At 42.8% G+C, this 22,285-nt stretch overlaps 1 protein-coding gene across 3 annotated transcripts in view; it reads left to right on the forward strand.

Annotated features, from left to right (window-relative positions):
- The window catches only part of LOC125463524 (uncharacterized), a 413,194-nt gene that overhangs the window by 256,612 nt on the left and 134,297 nt on the right, over positions 1–22,285 (forward strand). For all 3 annotated transcript variants that reach the window (XM_059653821.1, XM_059653820.1, XM_059653822.1), the window contains exon 8: positions 14,375–14,501. In XM_059653821.1, the coding sequence (XP_059509804.1) occupies positions 14,375–14,501 (127 nt within the window). The remainder of the gene's footprint in view (positions 1–14,374; positions 14,502–22,285) is intronic.

Below are 22,285 nucleotides of genomic sequence, written 5' to 3' on the forward strand. Positions count from 1 at the left end.
TCATTGACAGCAATCTAGGAGGAGCAGGGAGATTGAAGAAAGCATAGGTCGACAGATTTTGGAAAAGTGTGCACGCAGTAGGGCTGTTGTAATAGGTGACTTTATCTGTCCTAATATTGATTGGAACCTCCTTCGAGCAGAAGATTTGAATGGAGTTGTTTTTGTAAGGTGTGTTCAGGAGGGTTTCCTAACGCAGTACGTTGACAGGCCGACGAGGGGAGAGGCCATTCTAGACTTGGTGCTCGGAAACGAGCCGGGGCAGGTATCAGATCTTGTGGTGGGAGAGCATTTTGGTGATAGTGACCATAACTGCCTCACATTCTACATAGCTATGGAGAAGGAGAGGATTAGGCAAAATGGGAGGATATTTAATTGGGGAAGAGGAAACTATGATGTGATTAGACATGAGTTAGGAAGCATGGACTGGGAGCAGTTGTTCCATGGTAAGGGAACTATAGACATGTGGAGACTGTTTAAGGAACAGTTGTTGCGAGTGATGAGTAAATATGTCCCTCTGAGACAGGCAAGAAGGGGTAAGATAAAGGAACCTTGGATGACGAGAGCGGTGGAGCTTCTTGTGAAAAGGAAGAAGGTAGCTTACATAAGGTGGAGAAAGCTAGGGTCAAGTTCAGCTAGAGGGGATTACATGCAGGCAAGGAAGGAGCTCAAAAATGGTCTGAGGAGAGCCAGGAGGGGGCACGAGAAAGGCTTGGCAGAAGGAATCCGGGAAAACACAAAGGCATTTTACACTTACGTGAGGAATAAGAGAATGATCAAAGAAAGAGTAGGGCCGATCAGGGATAGCATAGGGAACTTGTGTGTGGAGCCTGAGGAGGTAGGGGAAGCCCTTAATGAGTTTTTTGCTTCTGTCTTTACGAAAGAAACGAACTTTGTAGTGAATGAAACCTTTGAAGAGCAGGTGTGCATGCTGGAATGGATAGAGATAGACGAAGCTGATGTGCTGAAAATTTTGTCAAACATTAAGATTGACAAGTCGCCAGGCCCGGACCAGATTTGTCCTTGGCTGCTTTGGGAAGCGAGAAATGCAATTGCTTCGCCACTTGCGAAGATCTTTGCATCCTCGCTCTCCACTGGAGTCGTACCTGAGGACTGGAGAGAGGCAAATGTAATTCCTCTCTTCAAGAAAGGAAATAGGGAAATCCCCGGCAATTATAGACCAGTAAGTCTCACGTCTGTCGTCTGCAAGGTGTTAGAAAGGATTCTGAGGGATAAGATTTATGACCATCTGGAAGAGCATGGCTTGATCAAATACAGTCAACACGGCTTTGTGAGGGGTAGGTCATGCCTTACAAACCTTATCGAGTTTTTTGAGGATGTGACTAGAAAAGTTGATGAGGGTGGAGCTGTGGATGTGGTGTATATGGACTTCAGTAAGGCATTTGATAAGGTTCCCCATGGTAGGCTCATTCAGAAGGTCAGGAGGAATGGGATACAGGGGAACTTAGCTGCTTGGATACAGAATTGGCTGGCCAACAGAAGACAGCGAGTGGTAGTAGAAGGAAAATATTCTGCCTGGAAGTCAGTGGTGAGTGGGGTTCCACAGGGCTCTGTCCTTGGGCCTCTACTGTTTGTAATTTTTATTAATGACTTGGATGAGGGGATTGAAGGATGGGTCAGCAAGTTTGCAGACGACACAAAGGTCGGAGGTGTCGTTGACAGTGTAGAGGGCTGTGGTAGGCTGCAGCGGGACATTGACAGGATGCAGAGATGGGCTGAGAGGTGGCAGATGGAGTTCAACCTGGATAAATGCGAGGTGATGCATTTTGGAAGGTGGAATTTGAAAGCTGAGTACAGGATTAAGGATAGGATTCTTGGCAGTGTGGAGGAACAGAGGAATCTTGGTGTGCAGATACATAGATCCCTTGAAATGGCCACCCAAGTGGACAGGGTTGTTAAGAAAGCATATGGTGTTTTGGCTTTCATTAACAGGGGGATTGAGTTTAAGAGTCGTGAGATCTTGTTGCAGCTCTATGAAACTTTGGTTAGACCGCACTTGGAATACTGCGTCCAGTTCTGGGCACCCTATTATAGGAAAGATGTGGATGCTTTGGAGAGGGTTCAGAGGAGGTTTACCAGGATGCTGCCTGAACTGGAGGGCTTATCTTATGAAGAGAGGTCGACTGAGCTCGGTCTCTTTTCATTGGAGAAAAGGAGGAGGAGAGGGGACCTAATTGAGGTATACAAGATAATGAGAGGCATAGATAGAGTTGATAGCCAGAGACTATTTCCCAGGGCAGAAATGGCTAGCACGAGGGGTCATAGTTTTAAGCTGGTTGGTGGAAAGTATAGAGGGGATGTCAGAGGCGGGTTCTTTACGCAGAGAGTTGTGAGAGCATGGAATGCGTTGCCAGCAGCAGTTGTGGAAGCAAGGTCATTGGGGTCATTTAAGAGACTGCTGGACATGCATATGGTCACAGAAATTTGAGGGTGCATACATGAGGATCAATGGTCGGCACAACATTGTGGGCTGAAGGGCCTGTTCTGTGCTGTACTGTTCTATGTTCTATGTATTTACAATCAATGACCTAGTTGTATGCTGAGATTTAAATGTTTAACTTAATCCTAAGTAAATAAATGAAGTTTACTGCTGCCTTTCTTCAGAACAAGACACGCATTTGTTCAAATAAGGGTTGGGGGGCGGGGCTGGGGAATCTCTTTCATATTGCTAGTTTAAGCCTAATAGTGGGAACCCAGTTGTCATGTTCCATTTGACTAAAATGAATACCAATCTAAAAGACTTTATATTTTCAACAAGCAAAACATTACCGGTCTTAATATCTCTCTCTTCCCAGTCATTTTCAGTTAATTAAAGTAGAGTGCCTGATGAGATAAGATGATAAGGAACTGGAGCACAAAATACAATCCATGAAAACTAATTTACTGTTCAGTGAGATCACAGCTGAATTTCTACATTACTTTCCAAAGTTTCTGTATCACTTTATTTACTTGGGGCTCAAAAGATCCATCCATCTTAGTTTTGAATGTACTTATACTTTTTGAGGTGTGAAATTCTGGACATCCATAATCCCTTGTGTGGAAAGATTCCTTGGCTCAACCCCCAAATGTTTGATTCCTTTATTCTGAGATTTTCTTCCTATCAAATCTACACGCTTCAATCAGTGAAAACAATCCCTTGTTCTCTATCAAATCATCTAAGCATGTTATAAATTTAGATCAGATCACCTGACTTATTTAAGCTTCAGAAAATATAGGTCTCATTGCCCTCAAGTGATAGCTATCTCAGATTATGAATCAATCTTGTGAATCCTCGTTGTATATTGTCTAGGCGAAGTATATTCTTTAGATTAGAGGACCAAAATTATGTACTGTTTCACACATCTCAGCAAAGCCTGATTTAGTTTCAGCAAAGCTTGCTGTTGTACTGTATCCACTTACAGTGAAGGCTAACAGGCAATTTTCCTCCTTCATTGCTTATTAGAATAGAATATCCTTTATTATTATGTGTACTTCTGTACTTGCATACAAGAGTTCAGTGGACAGTTTTCAGTGTTGCCTCTTATGGCGCCACCTTAAGTACAAACTGCCTAGGGACAAATCTTGATACAAAAAGAGGAATTTTTTAAAAAAGTAAATGCATTACTTTACAATGATTCGTAGTATAAGTTAGAAATACATCATGGTTAAAAGGATAGACATTATAGCCAGATAAACAAATTACAAATAAACATTTCAGCAGCTCAGCTCAGGGGCTTCCACACTTGGTCTGATCACCTGCGTGAGACCCCAGTCCAACAACTGGCGCCAAGTTTCTAGACTACTCTGCAGTGGCTCTCAGCTGCTTCAAGGTAAGTTTCCTCCATCGACTTGTTCCGAACGCCAGCTTCCGCTCCATTCCCTCTGGGTAAGTCAGAAGGTTAAAATAATGTGGAAGAGGGGGGAGAAATGCAGGAAAGGGGGTAAAAAAGAGAAAAGAAAAAGAACAGGCAAAGTAGAGCAGCTGCTGCTGGACAGCCTAGTTCTCTGGCCGTTTTGCTGGAAAGTGCCATATTTACATGTCATCTTTCTGTACAAAGACCAAAGAAAATTATGGCACAGAAATGGGCCTTTCAGCCCTCCACACCTGTGCCAATCCAGATCCTCTATCTAAACCTGTTGCCTATTTTCCAAGGATCTGTATCCCTCTGGTCCCTGTCCATTCATGTATCTGTCTCGGTACATCTTAAATAGCGCTATTGTACCCGCCTCTACCACCTGTGCTGGCAACACATTCTAGACAGCCACCACCCGCTGCGTAAAGAACTTTCCATGCATATCTCCCTTAAACTCCCCCCCCCCCCCCCCCCCAACCTTGAAATTGTGGCCCCTAGTAATTGAGCCCCTCACTCTTGGGGGGGGTGGGGGGGGTAAAAGCTTCTTACTATCCACCCTGTCTTTACCTCTAATGATTTTGTAGACCTCCAATCAGGTCCCCTTTCAACCTCCGTCTTTATAATGTAAATAATCCTAATCTACTCAACCTCTCTTCATAGCTAGCGCCCTCCGTACCAGACAACATCCTGGTGAACTTCCTCTGCACCCTCCGCAAAGCATCCACATCCTTTCGGTAATGTGGCAACCAGAACTATACGCAGTATTCAAATGTGGTCAAACCAAAGTCCTATACAACTGTAACATGACCTACCAACTCCTGTACTCAATACCCTGTCCGATGAATGAAAGCATGTCGTATGCCTTCTTGACCACTCTAACGACCTACGTTGCCACCTTCAGGGTACAGTGGACCGGAACACCCAGATCTGTCTGTGCATCAATTTTCCCCAGGGCTTATCCATTTGCCGTACAGTTTGCTCTTGAATTGGATCTTCCAAAATGCATCACCTCACATTTGCCTAGATTGAATGCCATCTGCCGTTTCTCTGCCCAGCTCTCTAATCTATCTATATTGTGCTGCATTCTGTGACAGTCCCTTTCACTACCTGCTACTCCACCAATCTTGGTGTCATCTGCAGACTTGCTCATCGGACCATCTATAGATCATTTATGTATATCACAAACAACTGTGGCCCCACAACACGGTTCCCTGTGGAACACCACTGGCCACAGTTCTCCATTTTGAGAAACTCCCTTCCACTACTACTCTGTCTCCTGTTGCCCAGCCAGTTCTCTGTCCATCTGGTTAGTACACCCTGGACCCCATGCAACTTCACTTTCTCCATCAGCCTACCATGGGGAACCTTATCAAACACCTTATCAAAGTCTATGTATAAGACATCCAAAGCCCTTCCCTCATCCATCAACTTTGTCACTTCCTCAAAGAATTCTATCAAGTTGGTAAGACATGACCTTCCCTGCACAAAACCATGCTGCCTGTCACTAATAAGCCCATTTTCTTCCAAATGTAAATAGATCCTATCCCTCAGTATCTTCTCCAGCATCTTCCACACCACTGAAGTCAGGCTCGCCGGTCCATAGTTACCTGGATTATCCTTGCTACACTCCTTAAGCAAGGAGACAACATTAGCAATTCTCCAGTTCTTCGGGACCTCACCTGCGCTCCAGGATGCTGCAAAGATATCTGTTAACACCCCAGCTATTTCCTATCTTGCTTTCCTCAGTAACTCGGGATAGACCCCATCCGGACCTGGAGACTTGTCAACCCTGATGCCTTTTAGAATACCCAATGCTTCTCTCCCCCCACCCCCACCCCCACTCCTTATGCTGACTTGACCTCGAGTAATCAAACATCTATCCCTGACCTCCAACATCCGTCATGTCCCTCTCCTTTTATGGCGCAGAGTACTCATTAAGAATCTGACTCATTTTCTGTGACTCCTCACAGAGCGCCCCCCTTCCCCAATTGTCCTTGAGTGGGCCAACCCTTTCATGAGTTAGCCTCTGGCTCCTTACATACAAATAAATAGCTTTGGGATTTTCCTTAACCCTGTTTGCCAAAAATAATTCATGACCCCTTTTAGCCCTCTCAAGTCCGCGTTTGAAATTGGCCCTACGTTCCCCATATTCTTCCAAAGCTTCGTCTGTTTTCAGTTGCCTAGACCTTGTGTATCCTTTCTTTTTCTTCTTTGCCCATCTCGCAATTTCACCTGTCATCCATGGTTCCCTAATCTTGCCCTTCTTGTCCCTCATTTTCACAGGGACATGTCTGTCCTGCACTCTAATCAACCTCTCTTTAAAAGCCTCCCACATATCAAATGTGGATTTGCCTTCAAACAGCTGCTCCCAATCCACATTCCCCAGCTCCTGCCAAATTTTGCTGTAGTTGGCCTTTCCCCAGTTTAGCACTCTTCCTTTAGGACCACTCTCATCTTTGTGAGTGAGTGAGTATTGTAAAACTTTTACGGAATTGTGATCACTATTCCCAAAGTAATCCCCTACTGAAAATGTCAACCACCTGGCCCGGTTCATTCCCCAACACCGGGTCCAGTATGGCCCCTTCCCGTGTTGGACTATTTACATACTGCTCTAGAAAACCCTCCTGAATGCTCCTTACTAATTCTGCTCCATAAACCCCCAACACTAAGTGAATCCCAGTCAATGTTGGGAAAATTTTTAATCTCCCATCACCACCACCCTGTTGCTCCTACATCTTTCCATAATCTGCCTACGTATTTTTGCCTGTAATTTCTGTATGTCCTCCAGATCACTCCAACTCCACACATTTACTAATTTATATTAAATAATAATAATTTATATTAAAAATATTTTATCGCACCCCTTCTAACAGAAGTGGATAATTGAACACTTTTCCATATTATTCCATCTTCCACTTGCTTGTCCAGTGAAATCGCTGGTTTATAAACTTTTTTACATCCTGGACAGTCGAGGTTTGCTACCTATACATGTCTTTTTTTGAATGTCATTGCTGTTGTCGAAGTGGGTTAGAAAATCTTGTACAGACTGTAGTTTACAACTAAAGTTACTATTGCGCATCTACTGAATGAAAATGTGTGTCTGCACGGATACCCCATGAGCCTAAAAGAACTTGTTTGAAAAGTGAACATGGATGCTGGCCCTCCATTTTGTCACTGATCGAAAAAAGTGGTTTAGACTGTTAGACCGTAAGACCATAAGATGTAGGTGTGGAAATAAGGCCTTTCGGCCCATCGAGTCCACGCCACCATTTATTCATGGATGATAGGCATTTTGGTTTGCTCCTTCTACAATATCAGCCTACATCCGTCATGTCCAGTTTTAAATATATCGGGCAGAAAATATGTGAAGATGAATGGGAAGACATAAAAGCAACTTGTAGCAGTGAATGCATTCGAGATGGTGCAAAAGATTTTGCCAGAATGGTTCCAGGGTGAAAAGCTTCAACTATGATGATAGAGTGGATAAGTTAATAAGTGTTCCGTGGATGGGAGGAGGCTAATATCTAATGGAAGTTTTCAAAATCATAAGGGGTCTGGACAGAGGAGATGGATAGAAATTGTGCAAACTCAAGAGAATTAAGAACAAGAGGCCATGGATTTAATGTTTTGCAGAAAAAAGCAAATATGAGGCTTTCTTTTTTAAAAAAAAAAAGTTTTTTGTTTTTACACAGCAAAATGGCCATGGTACGAAATGTGCTGCTTGGCAATATAGTGGGGACACATTCAATTAAGGTATTCAAAGGTATTAAATGATTAATCTTCCCATGCTATTTATGGAGACACAGGAAAAGGGCATTGGTACAAATGATTGTAAGTTTACATTGTCAATACATTAATTACAGTAAAATAGTTAGAAACTGAAGTATCTAAATGTCAAAATGAATGATAAATAGAATTGGAAGGAACAAGGCGCAGATGTGTTGCCAAGGGACGTACTACTTCTGAAAAGTAAAATTGTTTTTAGTAACTATTACAGTCATAAGATTCCTTTTGGCTATAGATAAGAGTGCTATCCTATTTTGAAACATTGGTATGTTGTCTTTGCTAAATAAGTCAAGAAGGATATTTGTTGAGTTGATCATTTTTGAAATCTGCTTTTGAAGAAGTTTGAAAATAGTATGTGTCAGGAGCGATGAGAAGCATAGCTTGTCTCCGTATTACTGTTGGATGCATTCAGGGAAGAGACTATAATGTCACATTTGCAGGACAAATTGGTTGAGAGCTCAATTGTGCACCTATCTGTTCAAACTTATAACAGGAGCTAATGTATGAATGAGCATATGTACTCAGTAGATAATGATTATTCTAATTCTAATTGGGGCAGTACTTTAAAGTCAGATTTCTGTAATAAAGCAGTTTTTCTTGGCCACTATTTATTTGTACCTATTATATTTAATGAACAAGTGAAAAGGGTACCTGAGATGACTGTCTACATTTGAGTATCTGTCATGTGCAGTGAACTGTAAGTGACATGCTATGGAAATTTTTGCATTCAGGTAGCTGAAAATAGTTGACGTATTTTCTGATGGCCATAGAATTTGGCTAATAAAGGCTTCTGCATTCCAAATCAGACCAGAATTAGCCGTAAATCTTTAAAGCTCTATGAAATGGGGCTGATTTGAGCACAAGCAAAGCAGTCCATTGAACTCTGAAGATGATGATGTTACCTTTCCTCTCTCTCTTGCGCTCTGTCTTCTTTCTCCCCACCTCGATCCCTTACTTTCGTGCTGCAACATCCCCCTCCCTCTCCCACCACCACCTGGAATGTCTGAGCTTCTGCTGTACTTTCTGCATTTGTGGCCATTGATGCACATGCTGAGTCTCTTATACAGTTGTCTTTGCTTTTCTGACCAATTTCTATTTCTCATCATCGAGATAGTTCAAGACTAAACAGGTGATTAGCCTACTTCCCATCATCAGCATTTTTTGAAGACACTTAGAGAGGTTTGCCATTGTTTAAAGTTTGTAAATTTAAAAGTAAATTGAGTTAACTAAGTACAATGAGCAGAGTGACCAACAATAGCTTTCTCTATTCAAAGATCTTTGTGCTGTAGTTTTGTGTTGAAAAGACAGTGCTCTTAAGATTAGAGAGTAGTTCCCTGATATCTACGTTTTAGTTGGCTTTTTGCAAATGCTTCGTTCGGTGTGTGTGTGTGTGTGTGTGTGTGTGTGTGTGTATAAAAGTTCATGAAAATGGGGCATGTGAAAAGAGAGAGTCTTTTTAAAGGATGTGGGACTGCCCTGAGGTCACTGTTTTCCCTTGAATTCATTAGAGAATGCTGGGAAAATATTATCAGAGTAAATCAATTAAATATGGAATTGCATAATCTAGTCGCATTCTATGTTAAACAATTCCTAACATCAATGTTAAGCATCTATTTCTGCTCTATTGCAAAAGCACAGTCATTTTTGAGGTTTATTTTCTGTAATGATGTTGCTTATTCATGCTGTATCTGGACTCCCATGTCAATCCTGACAGCAACAAATAGCATGCCATTGAAAATCGTTTGGTGTCGTACTTCTCCTTTTCAAACCATTGTCATCCTGTGCCAGTCTTCTCCAATCTTTTCTTCAGCAAACCCATCTGTAATCTTCTCTCGAGCCCTTGAAAATGCTGTTGCCTCAAACTTTTATAAATTTCCTGCCACTCCATGCTTGGATCTCTCCAAGCAGGTTTATGTCCCAGCCACAGCACTCAGTAAACACTAATCAGTGTCACAAGTTATGTTTCATAATATCACCATAATGTAGTATTCCTCTCTGATGCCTCTCCAACTGTTAATATGTTTCACACTGCACAGTAATCCTCCAAGGCATTCCTCCTATTGTCTTAACCTCAATACAAAAAAAGGCAAAATAACTTCTGAAAGCAACAGCATAGTCAAACAATGCAGCAAGTATGCCTTCTAACTCTGATCTGAAGCTGAATTTACTGGGGCTCTTGTGGTGCAGTGGTCATGTCCCTACATCTGAGCCAGGATGCCTGGATTCAAGTCCTACCTTCTCCAGAGGTGTGTGATAACATCTCTGGAAGGGTTGATTAGAAAATATCTCCAGCAATAATGAGAGCCCTAAGAGACCTATTTCTTAACTTGCCTTCACCTCTTTTATAACCAAATGTTTCCAACTGTGCTTCAAGTCAGGTTGTTATTAGCTCATGGCATACTCTGTACTTAATGTGATAGTCTAGGCTAATGTTTCGTTGATCTTTTGAGCACTTGCTGTGTTATTTTAGATGGCATCTTTTAAATTGATCCATCAGTGAAAGCCACATTTGCCTGTTTAGGTAGATGTGAAATACCATGACCATTTTCAAGAATGACCAAAACACAGAACTTGCTCTATGTTCCCCACCAAAAAACCTTTCAAAACGACACATCTAACAGTTCATTTTTCTCACTATTTGCAAGATCTTTTTTGTATGAATTAGCTTCTGTGCTCACACTGACATAAAATATTTTTAAATAAAACCATTGAGATGTCACGCTATTTTATACCTTCCCAAATACTGAGATACTGCTGCGTGATTGAGGTCTTCTAATTTAGCACACAACGGTTGAAACCCAAGACTGCTTAGTAAATATCCCTTCGTACATGTCATGTGTTTGATTTACCACTGTTATGGTCCCAGCTGATGTCATTACTGAACAAATGGGATCCCAGAGAAGAACCTAGCTTTATGGATCATATTCCATTTTGTTTTACCTAAGTAGTCTTCTACTAAAAGTTAAGCATGCAATGTTGCAGATTTTTCTTTAACAATAAACATAAAATAAAGTTTACTTTAACATAAATGAAGATAGAATAGAATAAAGCAAACCATCCACTTATTGTAAGTCAAACATTATTCAAACACACGGTAACAGAATGATCCCGTGAATTCCAAAACATATCTTTATATATCGGAAAGAAACAAAACAGCTTTTGTATAGTCCCAAAACACCACTACTCAATCAATACCCTCAAGTCCCTGTATCTTGCACTATTTTGGTTCACTTGTGACGTCAAAGTTTAGACTGGAACTACAGGTGCCTTCTTTGTGGAGCTATTATCTAAGTTTAACTAAGTTAACATCTAAGTTTAACTATACCCAGTTTTAAGTAATCTTGTTTCATTGTTTAATTCCAGCACTCCTGGTCTAGGTCTAACACCAGCTCCTCACTGTAATGTAACCTAGTTCATTATGAAACCTTCCATTCTCTGGAACACGAGTCTCCACAGCCATCTTATTCCAAGGTCTTCACAGGACTGCTCAAAACTCTCAAAGTTAAACTGAAATCTAAAGTCTTCCTCCATAAGCTATAGATATTTCCTTGCAGCTCATAAGTTACACAGTCTTTAACAATCTTTGAGAGACCTTTATGTACTTTGCTGGGGTGCAAAGCAATCTAAGATAAACTAAACCATGTCATTGTTTTACAAGGACTGCAATTCCTCTCCACAGTGGTCGGAAATACCCTCGACCGTGTGTCTCATGTTTCCCGCAACTCATCCCTCACACCCCCTCCCCGCAACAACAACCAAAACAGAATCCCCCTCATCCTCACGTACTACCCTACCAACCTCTGGATCCAATACATCATCCTCCTGCACCTCCACCGCCTGCAATCTGACCTCACTACCAAAGACATTTTTCCCTCCCCACCCTTATCTGTGTTACAGAGAGAGCAGTCTCTCTATGACTCCCTTGTCCGCTCCACACTCCCCACCGCCCCCGGCACTTTCCCTGCAACTGCAGGAAGTGCTACGTCTGTCCCTACACCTCTTTCTGTCCACCCAACACCCCCACCCCCCCAACCCCGTCCCAGACCCCAAGAAGCCTCCTCTACATTGGGGGAAAACCACGCGAAGGCTTGGAGACTGCTTTGTTGAACACCTACGATTGATTTGCAACAAACGACTGCACGTCCCAGTTGCAAACAATTTCAGCTCCCCCCTCCTGCTCCTTGGACGATATGTCCATCCTGGGCAGCCTCCAGTGCCACAACAATGCCAGCCGAAGGTTGCAGGAACAGCACCTCATATTTCGCTTGGGAACCCTGCAGCACAAGGGTATCAATGTGGACTTCACAAGCTTCAAAATCTCCCCGACCCCAACCCGCATCCCAAGATCAACCCAGCTCGTCTCCGTCTCTCTAACCTATCTGTCCTTCCTTCCACCTAACCGTTCCTCACACCTGAAGCCCCACTCCCACCCCCACCTCCTACCTACCAGCCTCATCCTGCTTCCTTGACCTGTCTGTCCTCCATGGCCTGATCTATCCCCACCTACTATCACCTTTTACTGACACCATCCCCGCCTCTTTGACCTGCCTGTCTCCTCTCCACCTGTCTGCCCCCTTATCCATCTTCCATCTCTTCCCCCCCCCCCCCCCCCTCAACCACCCCCCGCCACCTCTCTGTATATTTCAGAATCCCCTTTCCCTCCTGATTTCTGAAGAAGGGTCATAGCACAATACAGCGCAGTACAGACCCTTCGGCCCCTGATGTTGTGCTGACCTGTGAACTAATCTAAGCCCATCCCCCTACACTATCCCATCATCATTCATATGCTTATCCAAGGACTGTTTAAATGCCCCTAATGTGGCTGAGTTAACTACTTTGGCAGGAAGGGTGTTTTACGCCCTTCCCACTCTGAGTAAAGAACCTGCCTCTGACATCTGCCTTAAATCTATCTCCCCTCAATTTGTAGCTATGTCCCCTCATACAAGCTAACATCATCATCCTCGGAAAAAGACTCTCGCTGTCCACCCTATCTAATCCTCTGATCATCTTGTATGTCTCTATTAAATCCCCTCTTAGCCCCATCTGGAATTGGAAAAGTTCATTAATTTAGCTTCCAGTTTCCACCTTGCCCTCAGTTTAGCTGGTCTCTCTCTCATTCCTCCCTTCCCTTTCTAGACATCTGTTTACATTTCTGGTGATAGACTGGCCACTGATATCCACTATAAACCCACAGAGACCCACAACCACCTGGCCCATACATCCTTGCACCCTGCTTCGTGTAAAGACTCCATGCCATTCTCTCAGTTCCTCTGTCTCCAGATGAGGCCATTTTTGACCAGGGAGCCTTTGCAACGTCCACCATCCTCCTCAACCAAGGATTCCCCAGCACTGTTGTCAACAGGGCCCCCAGCTGGGTCTGACCCATCTCCCGCACATCTGGCCTCACCCCTTCTCTTCCCTCCCATAACAGCATTAGAGGTTCCCTTTTGTCCTTACCTACTATCCCACCAGCGACCACATCCAGATCCACATCAGCTGCCATTTCAACCACCACCAGACACGTTCCCCTCCCTCCCTTGTCCACCTTCCACAGGGACAGTTCATTCTGGCAAACCTGGCCCACTCGTCCTTCACTCCTGTGCATTTACCTCCTCCTTCCCCTGAATGCAAGGATGCAAACGTACCTTCCAGGTGAAATAGCAGTTTGCCTGCACTTCACACAGTCTAGTCTACTGCATTCACTGCTCATAACGTGGTCCCCTGTACGTTGGGGAAACAAAGTGTAGACTCAGTGACTGCTTCACAGAACATCTATTTCCTGCCCACAAAACAGACCCTAAGCTTCAAGTTGCCTGCCACTTTGACACACAACCCTGGTCTCTTGCCACACCTGTCTCAGCCTTGCTGCAGTGTTTGAGCGAAACTTGGTGCAAGCTGGAAAAACAACCTTGTTTTACACGCGTGAACTCTGCAGTTCTCTGGACTGTGTAGTATCGAGTTCAATAATTTTAGGGCTTAAACCCTCTCATGTCCTAGCCCCCCCCATCCTGTACACCAGGCCTTGTTGCCACATAGCCTACCATTACACATACGTATTGTTAGCCACTAACAGTCTCTATTAACAGTTATCCACTCTCCTAACCAGATCGTCATCAACGCCTTTGTTTGTCCAACTGTTCATCAGTATCAGCATCATTTCCCCTACAGTGTAGTTTTGGCCCAACAAGTCCACACCAACTCTCAGAGCATCCCACCCAGACCTGTCCTGCATAATTCACCGAATCAACACATCACTGAACACTACAGGCAATTTAACACTACGGCAATCCATCTAGCCTGCACATCTTTGGGTTGTGGGAGCAAACCCATGTAGGCATGGGAAAGAATCTGCAAAATCCACACAAACAGTCACCCGAGGGTGGAATTGAACCTGTGTCCCTAGCACTGAGGTACCTGTGCTAACTACTGTGCCACCATGCAGCCGTGTTCTTCTGATTTTTGGGCTTTACCCCACCGATTGTTTACTCTTTCCTCCCTCACCCCATCCTATCTTCTACATATAACCTGAGATTTTCCTAGCTACAATCAGTTCTAAAGAAGGTTCACTGGATCCGAAACGCTGACTCTGATTTTTTCTTCACAGATGCTGCCAGACCTGAGCCTCACCAGCAACTGCTGTTCTGTTATAGTTTATAATGCCTGGGATTACATTGGGATGCATTTATGGAGCAATGTTTTTAAATTGGAGCTTATAGCTTTTAAATCTGATCTCACAGGCGTTCTACTGTGATAGAGAAATTAGAAGCACTCGAACTGGATGCTGATCAGATGGATGCTGATGAAACAACTCTCAGTGATTCACGACCCGGGAGAAGTGAAACTCGACACGTTCAAAGGATAGAGGTGAGTTACACAGTAAAGGCAGCTCCATATGATTGTTTACTTCTCTATTAATAGGAACAATTAGGTCAGTAACAAAGTGAGGAAGGTAGCTTTCTCAGTTACCCTAAAATGGAAAAATTCTGAATCGGATGAACCTTCTATTTTATTTTCTCATTGATTGGGTGCTTGATTTTTCCTTTTGTTAATGCAATGTCAAATTGAAATGTTTATCAAAAGTTAATGTGAATGTGCATGCTATGGTAAAAAGCTCAGTCTTTTCTACAGAATAATGATTTAAGGATCAATTAATAAAGGGCTGTAATTCAGCAGTGAAGATTGTCTACAGCACTGATAAAAGCTAGTAGAATGTTGCAGTTAGATTTAAATATACAGCATCCAACTCTAGCACAGACAGAACACTAGGAATAAACTAGACTTTAACTGAAAAGCAACATTTTGTATTCTGTTGTGTCTTAAATCGATCTTTCCTAGACTTTATTACATAAAATAAGTTAGGTGCCACTAATGTACCAGACTGAGTTAGACTAAACTAAATGTGGAATAAGAAAAAGGGACAAAGTGATTACGTTTCAGCTGTAGGTACGACGTAGACCATCATTTCCTCTAATCTGTTTATGGGTGCATTAATATGTCACAATATTTGCATTTCATATTGTGCTTCTCATAATTTAAACAATTGTTGCTTGATGGATTTTCAAAAGCTATCGGTCCTTGTTTTTTTTTTAAACTTTTTCTGTCTGTTCTCTGGGAAAGAAACATGCCTAGCTGATGTAGTACTGTAAAGAAGCACCCCGGAAAGGCGATAGTAAGAACTGCTAATGTTGGATTCAGATAAGTGTCGAGCTGGAGGAGCGCAGCAGGCCAGGCAGCAACAGAGGAGCAGGAAAATAGGGTTTTCGGAAGAAGGGTCCCAACCCGAAACATCAACTTTACTGCTTCTCTGATGCCTGGCCTGCTGTGATCCTCCAGCTCCACACTCTGTTAGCCGGAAAGGACAATGTTTCTGCGAAAATGCTCAGTGTTTGTTGTAAACTGATTAATGTTCTGATTAAAGTGATAGATAAGGTAATTGTGTTTATGGTTTAAGAGAATGGGTCACAACATTGCTAACAATTTAAGGCTTACAAGTTAGCACTACAGTAGATAACATGATGTTTCATAGGTGTTACACAATCTGAGTACCCATCGGGGTGGTGGGGTTAGAAAAAATTAACCACTTTACATTCAAAGATTTGTAAAAACCAGTCCTTGTAACTCCCAACCAGGACTGCTATTTATTTTTGAAAGCAAAATTTACATATATTCAGCTCCAAATTCTTTCTCTTTTACAGATTAAGCTAATTTTCACAGCAGTGTATTGTTTACAGGTACTAGTGAATGCTTCGTTCTGGTCTGGAGGAAGGCATTCTGAGTTTCCCTGTGGGTCAGTACTTGAACCACTGCTTTTCTTGAGCTATGTTAGCGAGCTAAATTTGGCTGTGCACGTCACAATTTCAAAATTTGCATATTGCATAAACATTGCAAGTATTGCGCATGAAGAAGCTGTTGATAGACTTAACGGGCATAGGTTATATTGAACCTTTATAAAACATCATTTTGGCTTCAATTAGAGCATTACATACAATTCTGTTCACGTTTTTGAAAGGATGTTTTTCATTCACTTATGGGGTATGGGTATTTGGTAGCCAGAATTTATTACCCATCTCTAATTGCCCCGAAGAAAATGGTGATGTGCTATCATTTTGAATCACTACATCCCTAGAGTGTAGCGATATCCACAGTAATATTAGGGAGTTCTAGAATGTTGACACAGTGACAGTTAAGGAAAGGTAATACAGTTCCAAATCAGGGTGGAGTGTGACATGGAAAAAACTTGCAGGTGGTAGTGTTCCCAGGCGTCAGCTGCCCTTGTCCGTCTAGATAGGCAGAGGTCATGCATTTGGAACATAGTGTTGAAGATCTGAGTTACTGCGTTATATCTTTTAGATAGTATACACTACTGCTGCTAGACTGTTGAAGGGAGTGAATATTGAAGTGGTGGACGGGGTTCCACTCAAGCAGGCTACTTTGACCTGGATGGTGTGTGTTTTCCTAAGTATTTTTGGACCTGCAGTCATCCAAATAAGTGGAGATATTCCATCACATTGCTGACTTGTGCCATGTAGTTGGTATACAGGCACTGCAGAGGCAGGACGTAAGTTAAATGCTGCAGAACTCCTAGCCTCTGGCTTGCTTTGATAAACACAGAATTTACATGGCTAATTCAACTCAGTTTCTGGTCTATGGTAACTCTCAGAATGCTGTTAATACACATTTCAGTGAATGTATTGCCTTTGAATGTCAAGAGATGTTGGTTAGATTCTGTTTTGTTGGACATAGTCAGTGCAGGAATGTTATTCACCACTAATCAGCCCATGTTTCAGTGCTGTCTAGATGTCAGTATCTGAGGAATGGCAATGTTGTCGAATGTTTCACAATCGTCAGGGAATGTTCCATTTCTGACCTTGTGGTGGAAAGGTGGCTAGGCCTCTGATATCGCCTTCAGAAAGCCATGCAGTGATGTCCTGGGGCTATAATGACCGACCTCCAACAATCTTGACTGTCTTTCTTCTGCTATGTGAATGTGACCAGCGGAGGATTTTCTGCTCTGTTCCCTTGACACCAGTTCTCTGAGCTCTGTGATGCAATAACTCACTTGAATGCTGTCTTGATGTCAAGGAAGTTCACTCACACCTTCACCTCCGGAGTTCAGGTCCTTTGTCCATGGAATCATAACTTTCAAATACAGAAAAAGACCCTTCAGCCCACTGTGTCCATGCTGGCCGTTAGCATGTATTCTATTCACATGATAACAAGGTTGTTGACAAATTATAAAAGTATAAAAATCAATCCAGTCTAATTACTCTACAGCAAATGTGGCACAAGGAAAACTCCAGAGAGTTTGGCGATCATAGGTCCAACATTGCCTCCGTCCTCCCAAGTATGTGTCTTAAGCTACTCATATACTGTATTCTGATAGTTTATGGGTATAGCATCATCGTGGTTAGGTTACCAAATTAGTAATACAGGGATATGATTTGGGCTGTGGGACTTGAATCCCACCAGGACAACTGCAAAATTTGAAATCAGTTGAATAAATTTGAAAAGTTAATATCATTAATGGTGCATCAATCACAAAAAGTTAGCCAAATTTGTTGTGTAGTAGGGAAGAAGAATAAACTGTCGGTCTCAATTCACAGAGAATGGAGTACGAAAATACAGGGATCTTAATAAAACTATGCAAGTCATTAGTCAGGCAGTGCTTGGAATTCTGTAAATAATTTTGTTTCCCTTATCTTAGGAAATGTATACTGGCATTAGAGGCAGTAATGAGAAGGTTCAATAGATTCAGTTCTGGGTATGGAGGGATTTTCTTTATAAGGAGTAGGTTGGGCTTGTACTTGAGTTTAGATGGAGAGAGGAGACCTTTTGATACATACAGGATTCTTAAACAGCTTGTCAGGGTAGATCCTAAGAGGTGGCTTTTTCCTTTTGTGAGAGTCTAGGACCAGGGGGTATAACCTCTGTTAAATTAAAAGAAGACCAGGAGGCAAAAATGTTAACAGGAGGATCGTTATTATGAAGATATTTACCATACAGGTAAGATTAGGCTAAGCTGTGTACTGTTCAAAAAGGTCAATAATGTCGTTAGTAGCCACATGATCAGACTCTTAAAGTGACAGTCCTCTGTGTTGCATTAATACACAACATCCTTTACACCCTTTACATCAGCGGTTCATAATGTGATGAAAACATTCTCAATATATTCATGGGTTCTCTGGCTGACAAGCACTCATACGAACAAACAAGATCCCCTATTAATATTAATTTTTAAGATCTTAACACTTATTTGATATTATACTGCATTGCATTATAGTCTAACTTGCATACAAATTGACCTAACCTTCCACAATGTCCTGGTATCCTCCACTAGGTTACTGTCTCCTTCAGATGATCTATTCTAATGTTAATCTGGGGCTGTGTTTGGCACAGTTATTTGTGGATGTTCATTTAATGTTGTCTGTTACATATTTGTACTGGTTGCGAACAACTGATCTGCATGTCGTTTCTCTTTGTATGGTGTCGGACTCTGTTCTACAGCGATGGCTGGTAACCACTCATCACTGGAGGTGTAATTTCTCACCAAAGCTTCATGATCTTTTGGAAAATGTGACATTTGGCTTGCTCTCATCTCGGACCAAAGGGCAAAATCTCAGAATAAAGGCGCAAACCAATACAAGAGAGAGAGGGAAGAATTGCTTTGAGAGTTGCGGGCTTTTGGAGCTCCTTGCCACAGAGCACTGTGGGGACAGAGTCCTTGTGCATATTTTAAGGCTGAGATAGACAGATGGCGAGCAGACAGGCACTTGATCAGTAGGGGAGTTGGAGTTAAGGGGAAAAGGTGGGAAAATGAATGTAAAGAATGTCAGATCAGCCATGGTCCAATGGAATGGTGGACTAGGCTTGAACTACTGAATGGTCTACTCCTGATCCTATTTCTTATGGTCCCACGGAAAAGCTGAGCCTGATGATGCCTGTCAACATAGTCTCTGCCCTGTATGATTTCAGGAAATCAAATGTCATGTGCAACTGACACTTGACCATGAGTAAGGCTGGAGAACCTTTGAGTCATCAAATGTGTTGTACTCCATCTGTTAACAAGCCTTTTGGATAGTGATCCTTGTTCTCAAGTTACCTTTAAGGAATATTTCATGTTCTGAGCAAATCTTGTGATATAAGCTGCGCACAATTATCATTCACATTGTTCTGGATAACCAGGTCTCTCAAAGATCTCTCCCTACTTTTCAATAGTTTTCTCTGAAGCATGTTTTCATGATGGTAACATCAGGCCATTAGTAAGTGCCTCAATCACTATGAAAAGCATTTTCCCTGACGCAGTCAATATGAATTCTTTGCCATGGCCTTTGTGCCCATTTCCATCTGTGTAATGATGCTGATGGAGATACATTGCAAACTCTTGTGCAAACTGCACCCATCGTCACGTTCTCCTCAATGTGACCTTTGTGTAGTTGACTTAACATACATTTCCTTAGCTATGGTAGAATGATGACGCTAAGTGACAGTCTGCTTGTGTGGATCGTTCTCACTTCTCTTCAACATATGGCTTAAGTTTTAGGGTTGTTGCAGTCTTGCCAAACCATGCACATCACTTTTGAGAGTAGTGGATCATTTCTAGTGTACTAACTGTTCCCCAAGTGTTTTTGACTAGTTTGAAGCAGAAAATGTCGACATAAATAAGGACTGTTTGCAGTTGAATGTTTTGGCAGCACAATCTAGACAGCCCATCAGATTCTAGTGCAAGTAGGACTCTCACTAACAATATTTGTGAGCTAACAGCAGCAAAACTTGCCTCTACCTATGACTTGCTGCAAGAGAAGGTGTTCCTGCACGCGGCCTAAATATTTCTCCCTATGACGACAATGGTCTATGTTCTTGTAGGATAAATTCCTAACCATGCAGGTATGAATGCCAAGTGATATCTAGAACTGCTTTCTCTATCTGTGCGTAGTTCATTTCTGCTTTTTTTTAATGACCTTGATGCAAAAGCTGTTGGCTTCTGTTCATTACTGGATAATATGAAAAACAACTGCTCCCACTCCGTATGGAGATACTGCTGCAACTAGCATGCAATGCAACTTTGGGCTAAAATAGATCAGGACTTTTGACTTTAACAAAGCCTCTTTGGCTTGTGTAAAAGCTCTTTCATATTGATCTTCCCATTTCCAATTCTTGTCACCACAATTTGTGCAACTATTTGAGAATGGTTACAAGCTTTGAGATGAATCTGCCAGGGTAATTTAGCCGTCCAGAAATGACCATAGATAATGGGAACTGCAGATGCTGGAGAATCTGAGATAACAAAGTGTGGAGCTGGATGAACACAGCAGGCCAAGCAGCATCTTAGGAGCACAAAAGCGGACATTTCAGGCCTAGACCCTTCTTCAGAAAAGGGGGGTAAGGAGACGATTCTGAAATAAATAGGGAGAGAGGGGGAGGAGGACCGAAGATGGATAGCGGAGAAGATAGGTGGAGAGGAGAGTATGGGTGGGGAGGACGGACAAGCCAAGGGGGCGAGATAAGGTTAGTAGGTAGGAAATGGAGGTCCGGCTTGAAGTGGGAGGAGGGGATAGGTGAGAGGAAGAACAGGTTAGTGAATGAGCTGGGCTGGTTTTGGGATGCATTGCGGGGGAGGGGAGATTTTGAAGCTTGTAAAATCTACATTGACACCATTGGGGCGCAGGGGTCCCAAGCGGAATAGGAGTTGCTGTTCCTGCAACCTACGGGTGGCATCATTATGGCACTGCAGGAGGCCCAGGGTGGACATGTCGTCTGAGGAATGGGAGGGGGGAGTTGAAATGGTTCACGACTGGGAGGTGTAGTTGTTTATTGCAAACTGAACGCAGGTGTTCCGCAAAGCGGTCCCCAAGCCTCTGCTTGGTTTCCCCAATGTAGAGAAAGCCACACCGTGTACAGTGGATGCAGTATACCACATTGTCGGATGTGCAGGTGAACATCTTGGGGCCTGGGATGGGGGTGAGGGAGGAGGTGTGGGGACAGGTGTAGCACTTCCTGCAGTTGTAGGGGAAAGTGCCTGGTGTGGTGGGATTGGAAGGGGGTGTGGTGGGTTTGGAGGGAAGTGTGGAGCGGACAAGGGAGTCCCGGAGAGAGTGGTCTCTCTGGAAGGCAGACAAGGGTGGGGTTGGAAAAACGCCTTTAGTGGTGGGGTTGGATTGTAGATAGTGGAAGTGTCGGAGGATGATGCGTTGTATCCAGAGGTTGGTGGAGTGGTATGAGAGGACTAGGGGGATTCTCTTTTTGGTGGTTATTGTGGGGGCAGGGTGTGAGGGATGAGGGGCAGGAAATGCAGGAGACACGGTTGAGGGCGTTCCCGACCACTGCGACGGGGAAGTTGTGGTCCTTGAAGAATGAGGACATCTGGAATGTGCGGTAGTGGAATGCCTCATCCTGGGGACGGAATTTTTGCAGGAGGGTGGGTAGGAGGAGGTGTATTTCAGGTAGCTGTGGGAGTTGGTGGGCTTGAAATGGACATTGATTTCGAAAATGACCATGGTTGGTGCTCATTTTTAGGTGCTGGAGCTTCAGTTGTGGCTTTTATTTTTGAAAGTAGTTCATATAATCCTTTAGCATTGATGATATGGCCTAAATATTTTATGAAGTGAATTTGTTTTGTTTTAAAATTCACCAAAAAAAGCTGTGGATGCTGGGTAACAGAAACAGAAACAAAAACAGAATTTGCTAGAAAAACTTAGCAGGTCTAGCATGACTAGAGAGAAAGCGAAGTTAACATTGTGGGATATGGGGCATACAAAGGGTTCTCAAGAAGGGTCACTCGATCTGAAGTGTTAACTCTACTTTCTTTCCACAGATGCTGCCAGACTTGTTGAGTTTTTTTCAGCAATTAAAAACCAAACATGTTTTTCTTTCCTCATTCTCAGACCGTAATCTTCAAGTCTCTGCAGAGTAGCATCTAACTTTAGTGCTGCTGCTCTTGTTTCTCCCTATGACTAAAATATCATCTAGCCAGTACTGGACTCCTTTTAATTTATTTAAAAGATGATCCATAGCACATTGCAAGAGCACAAGTAAAGATTTGATTCTAAAATGGAGTTTTTTTGTCTTGGTATAGAAGCAGGAGTAAGCCGTTTGAACTTGCTCAACATGCATTATGATCATGACTAATCATCCAACTCAATAGCCTGTAC

The sequence above is a fragment of the Stegostoma tigrinum genome, chromosome 22, assembly GCF_030684315.1.
Source record: "Stegostoma tigrinum isolate sSteTig4 chromosome 22, sSteTig4.hap1, whole genome shotgun sequence".
Taxonomy (NCBI): domain Eukaryota; kingdom Metazoa; phylum Chordata; class Chondrichthyes; order Orectolobiformes; family Stegostomatidae; genus Stegostoma; species Stegostoma tigrinum.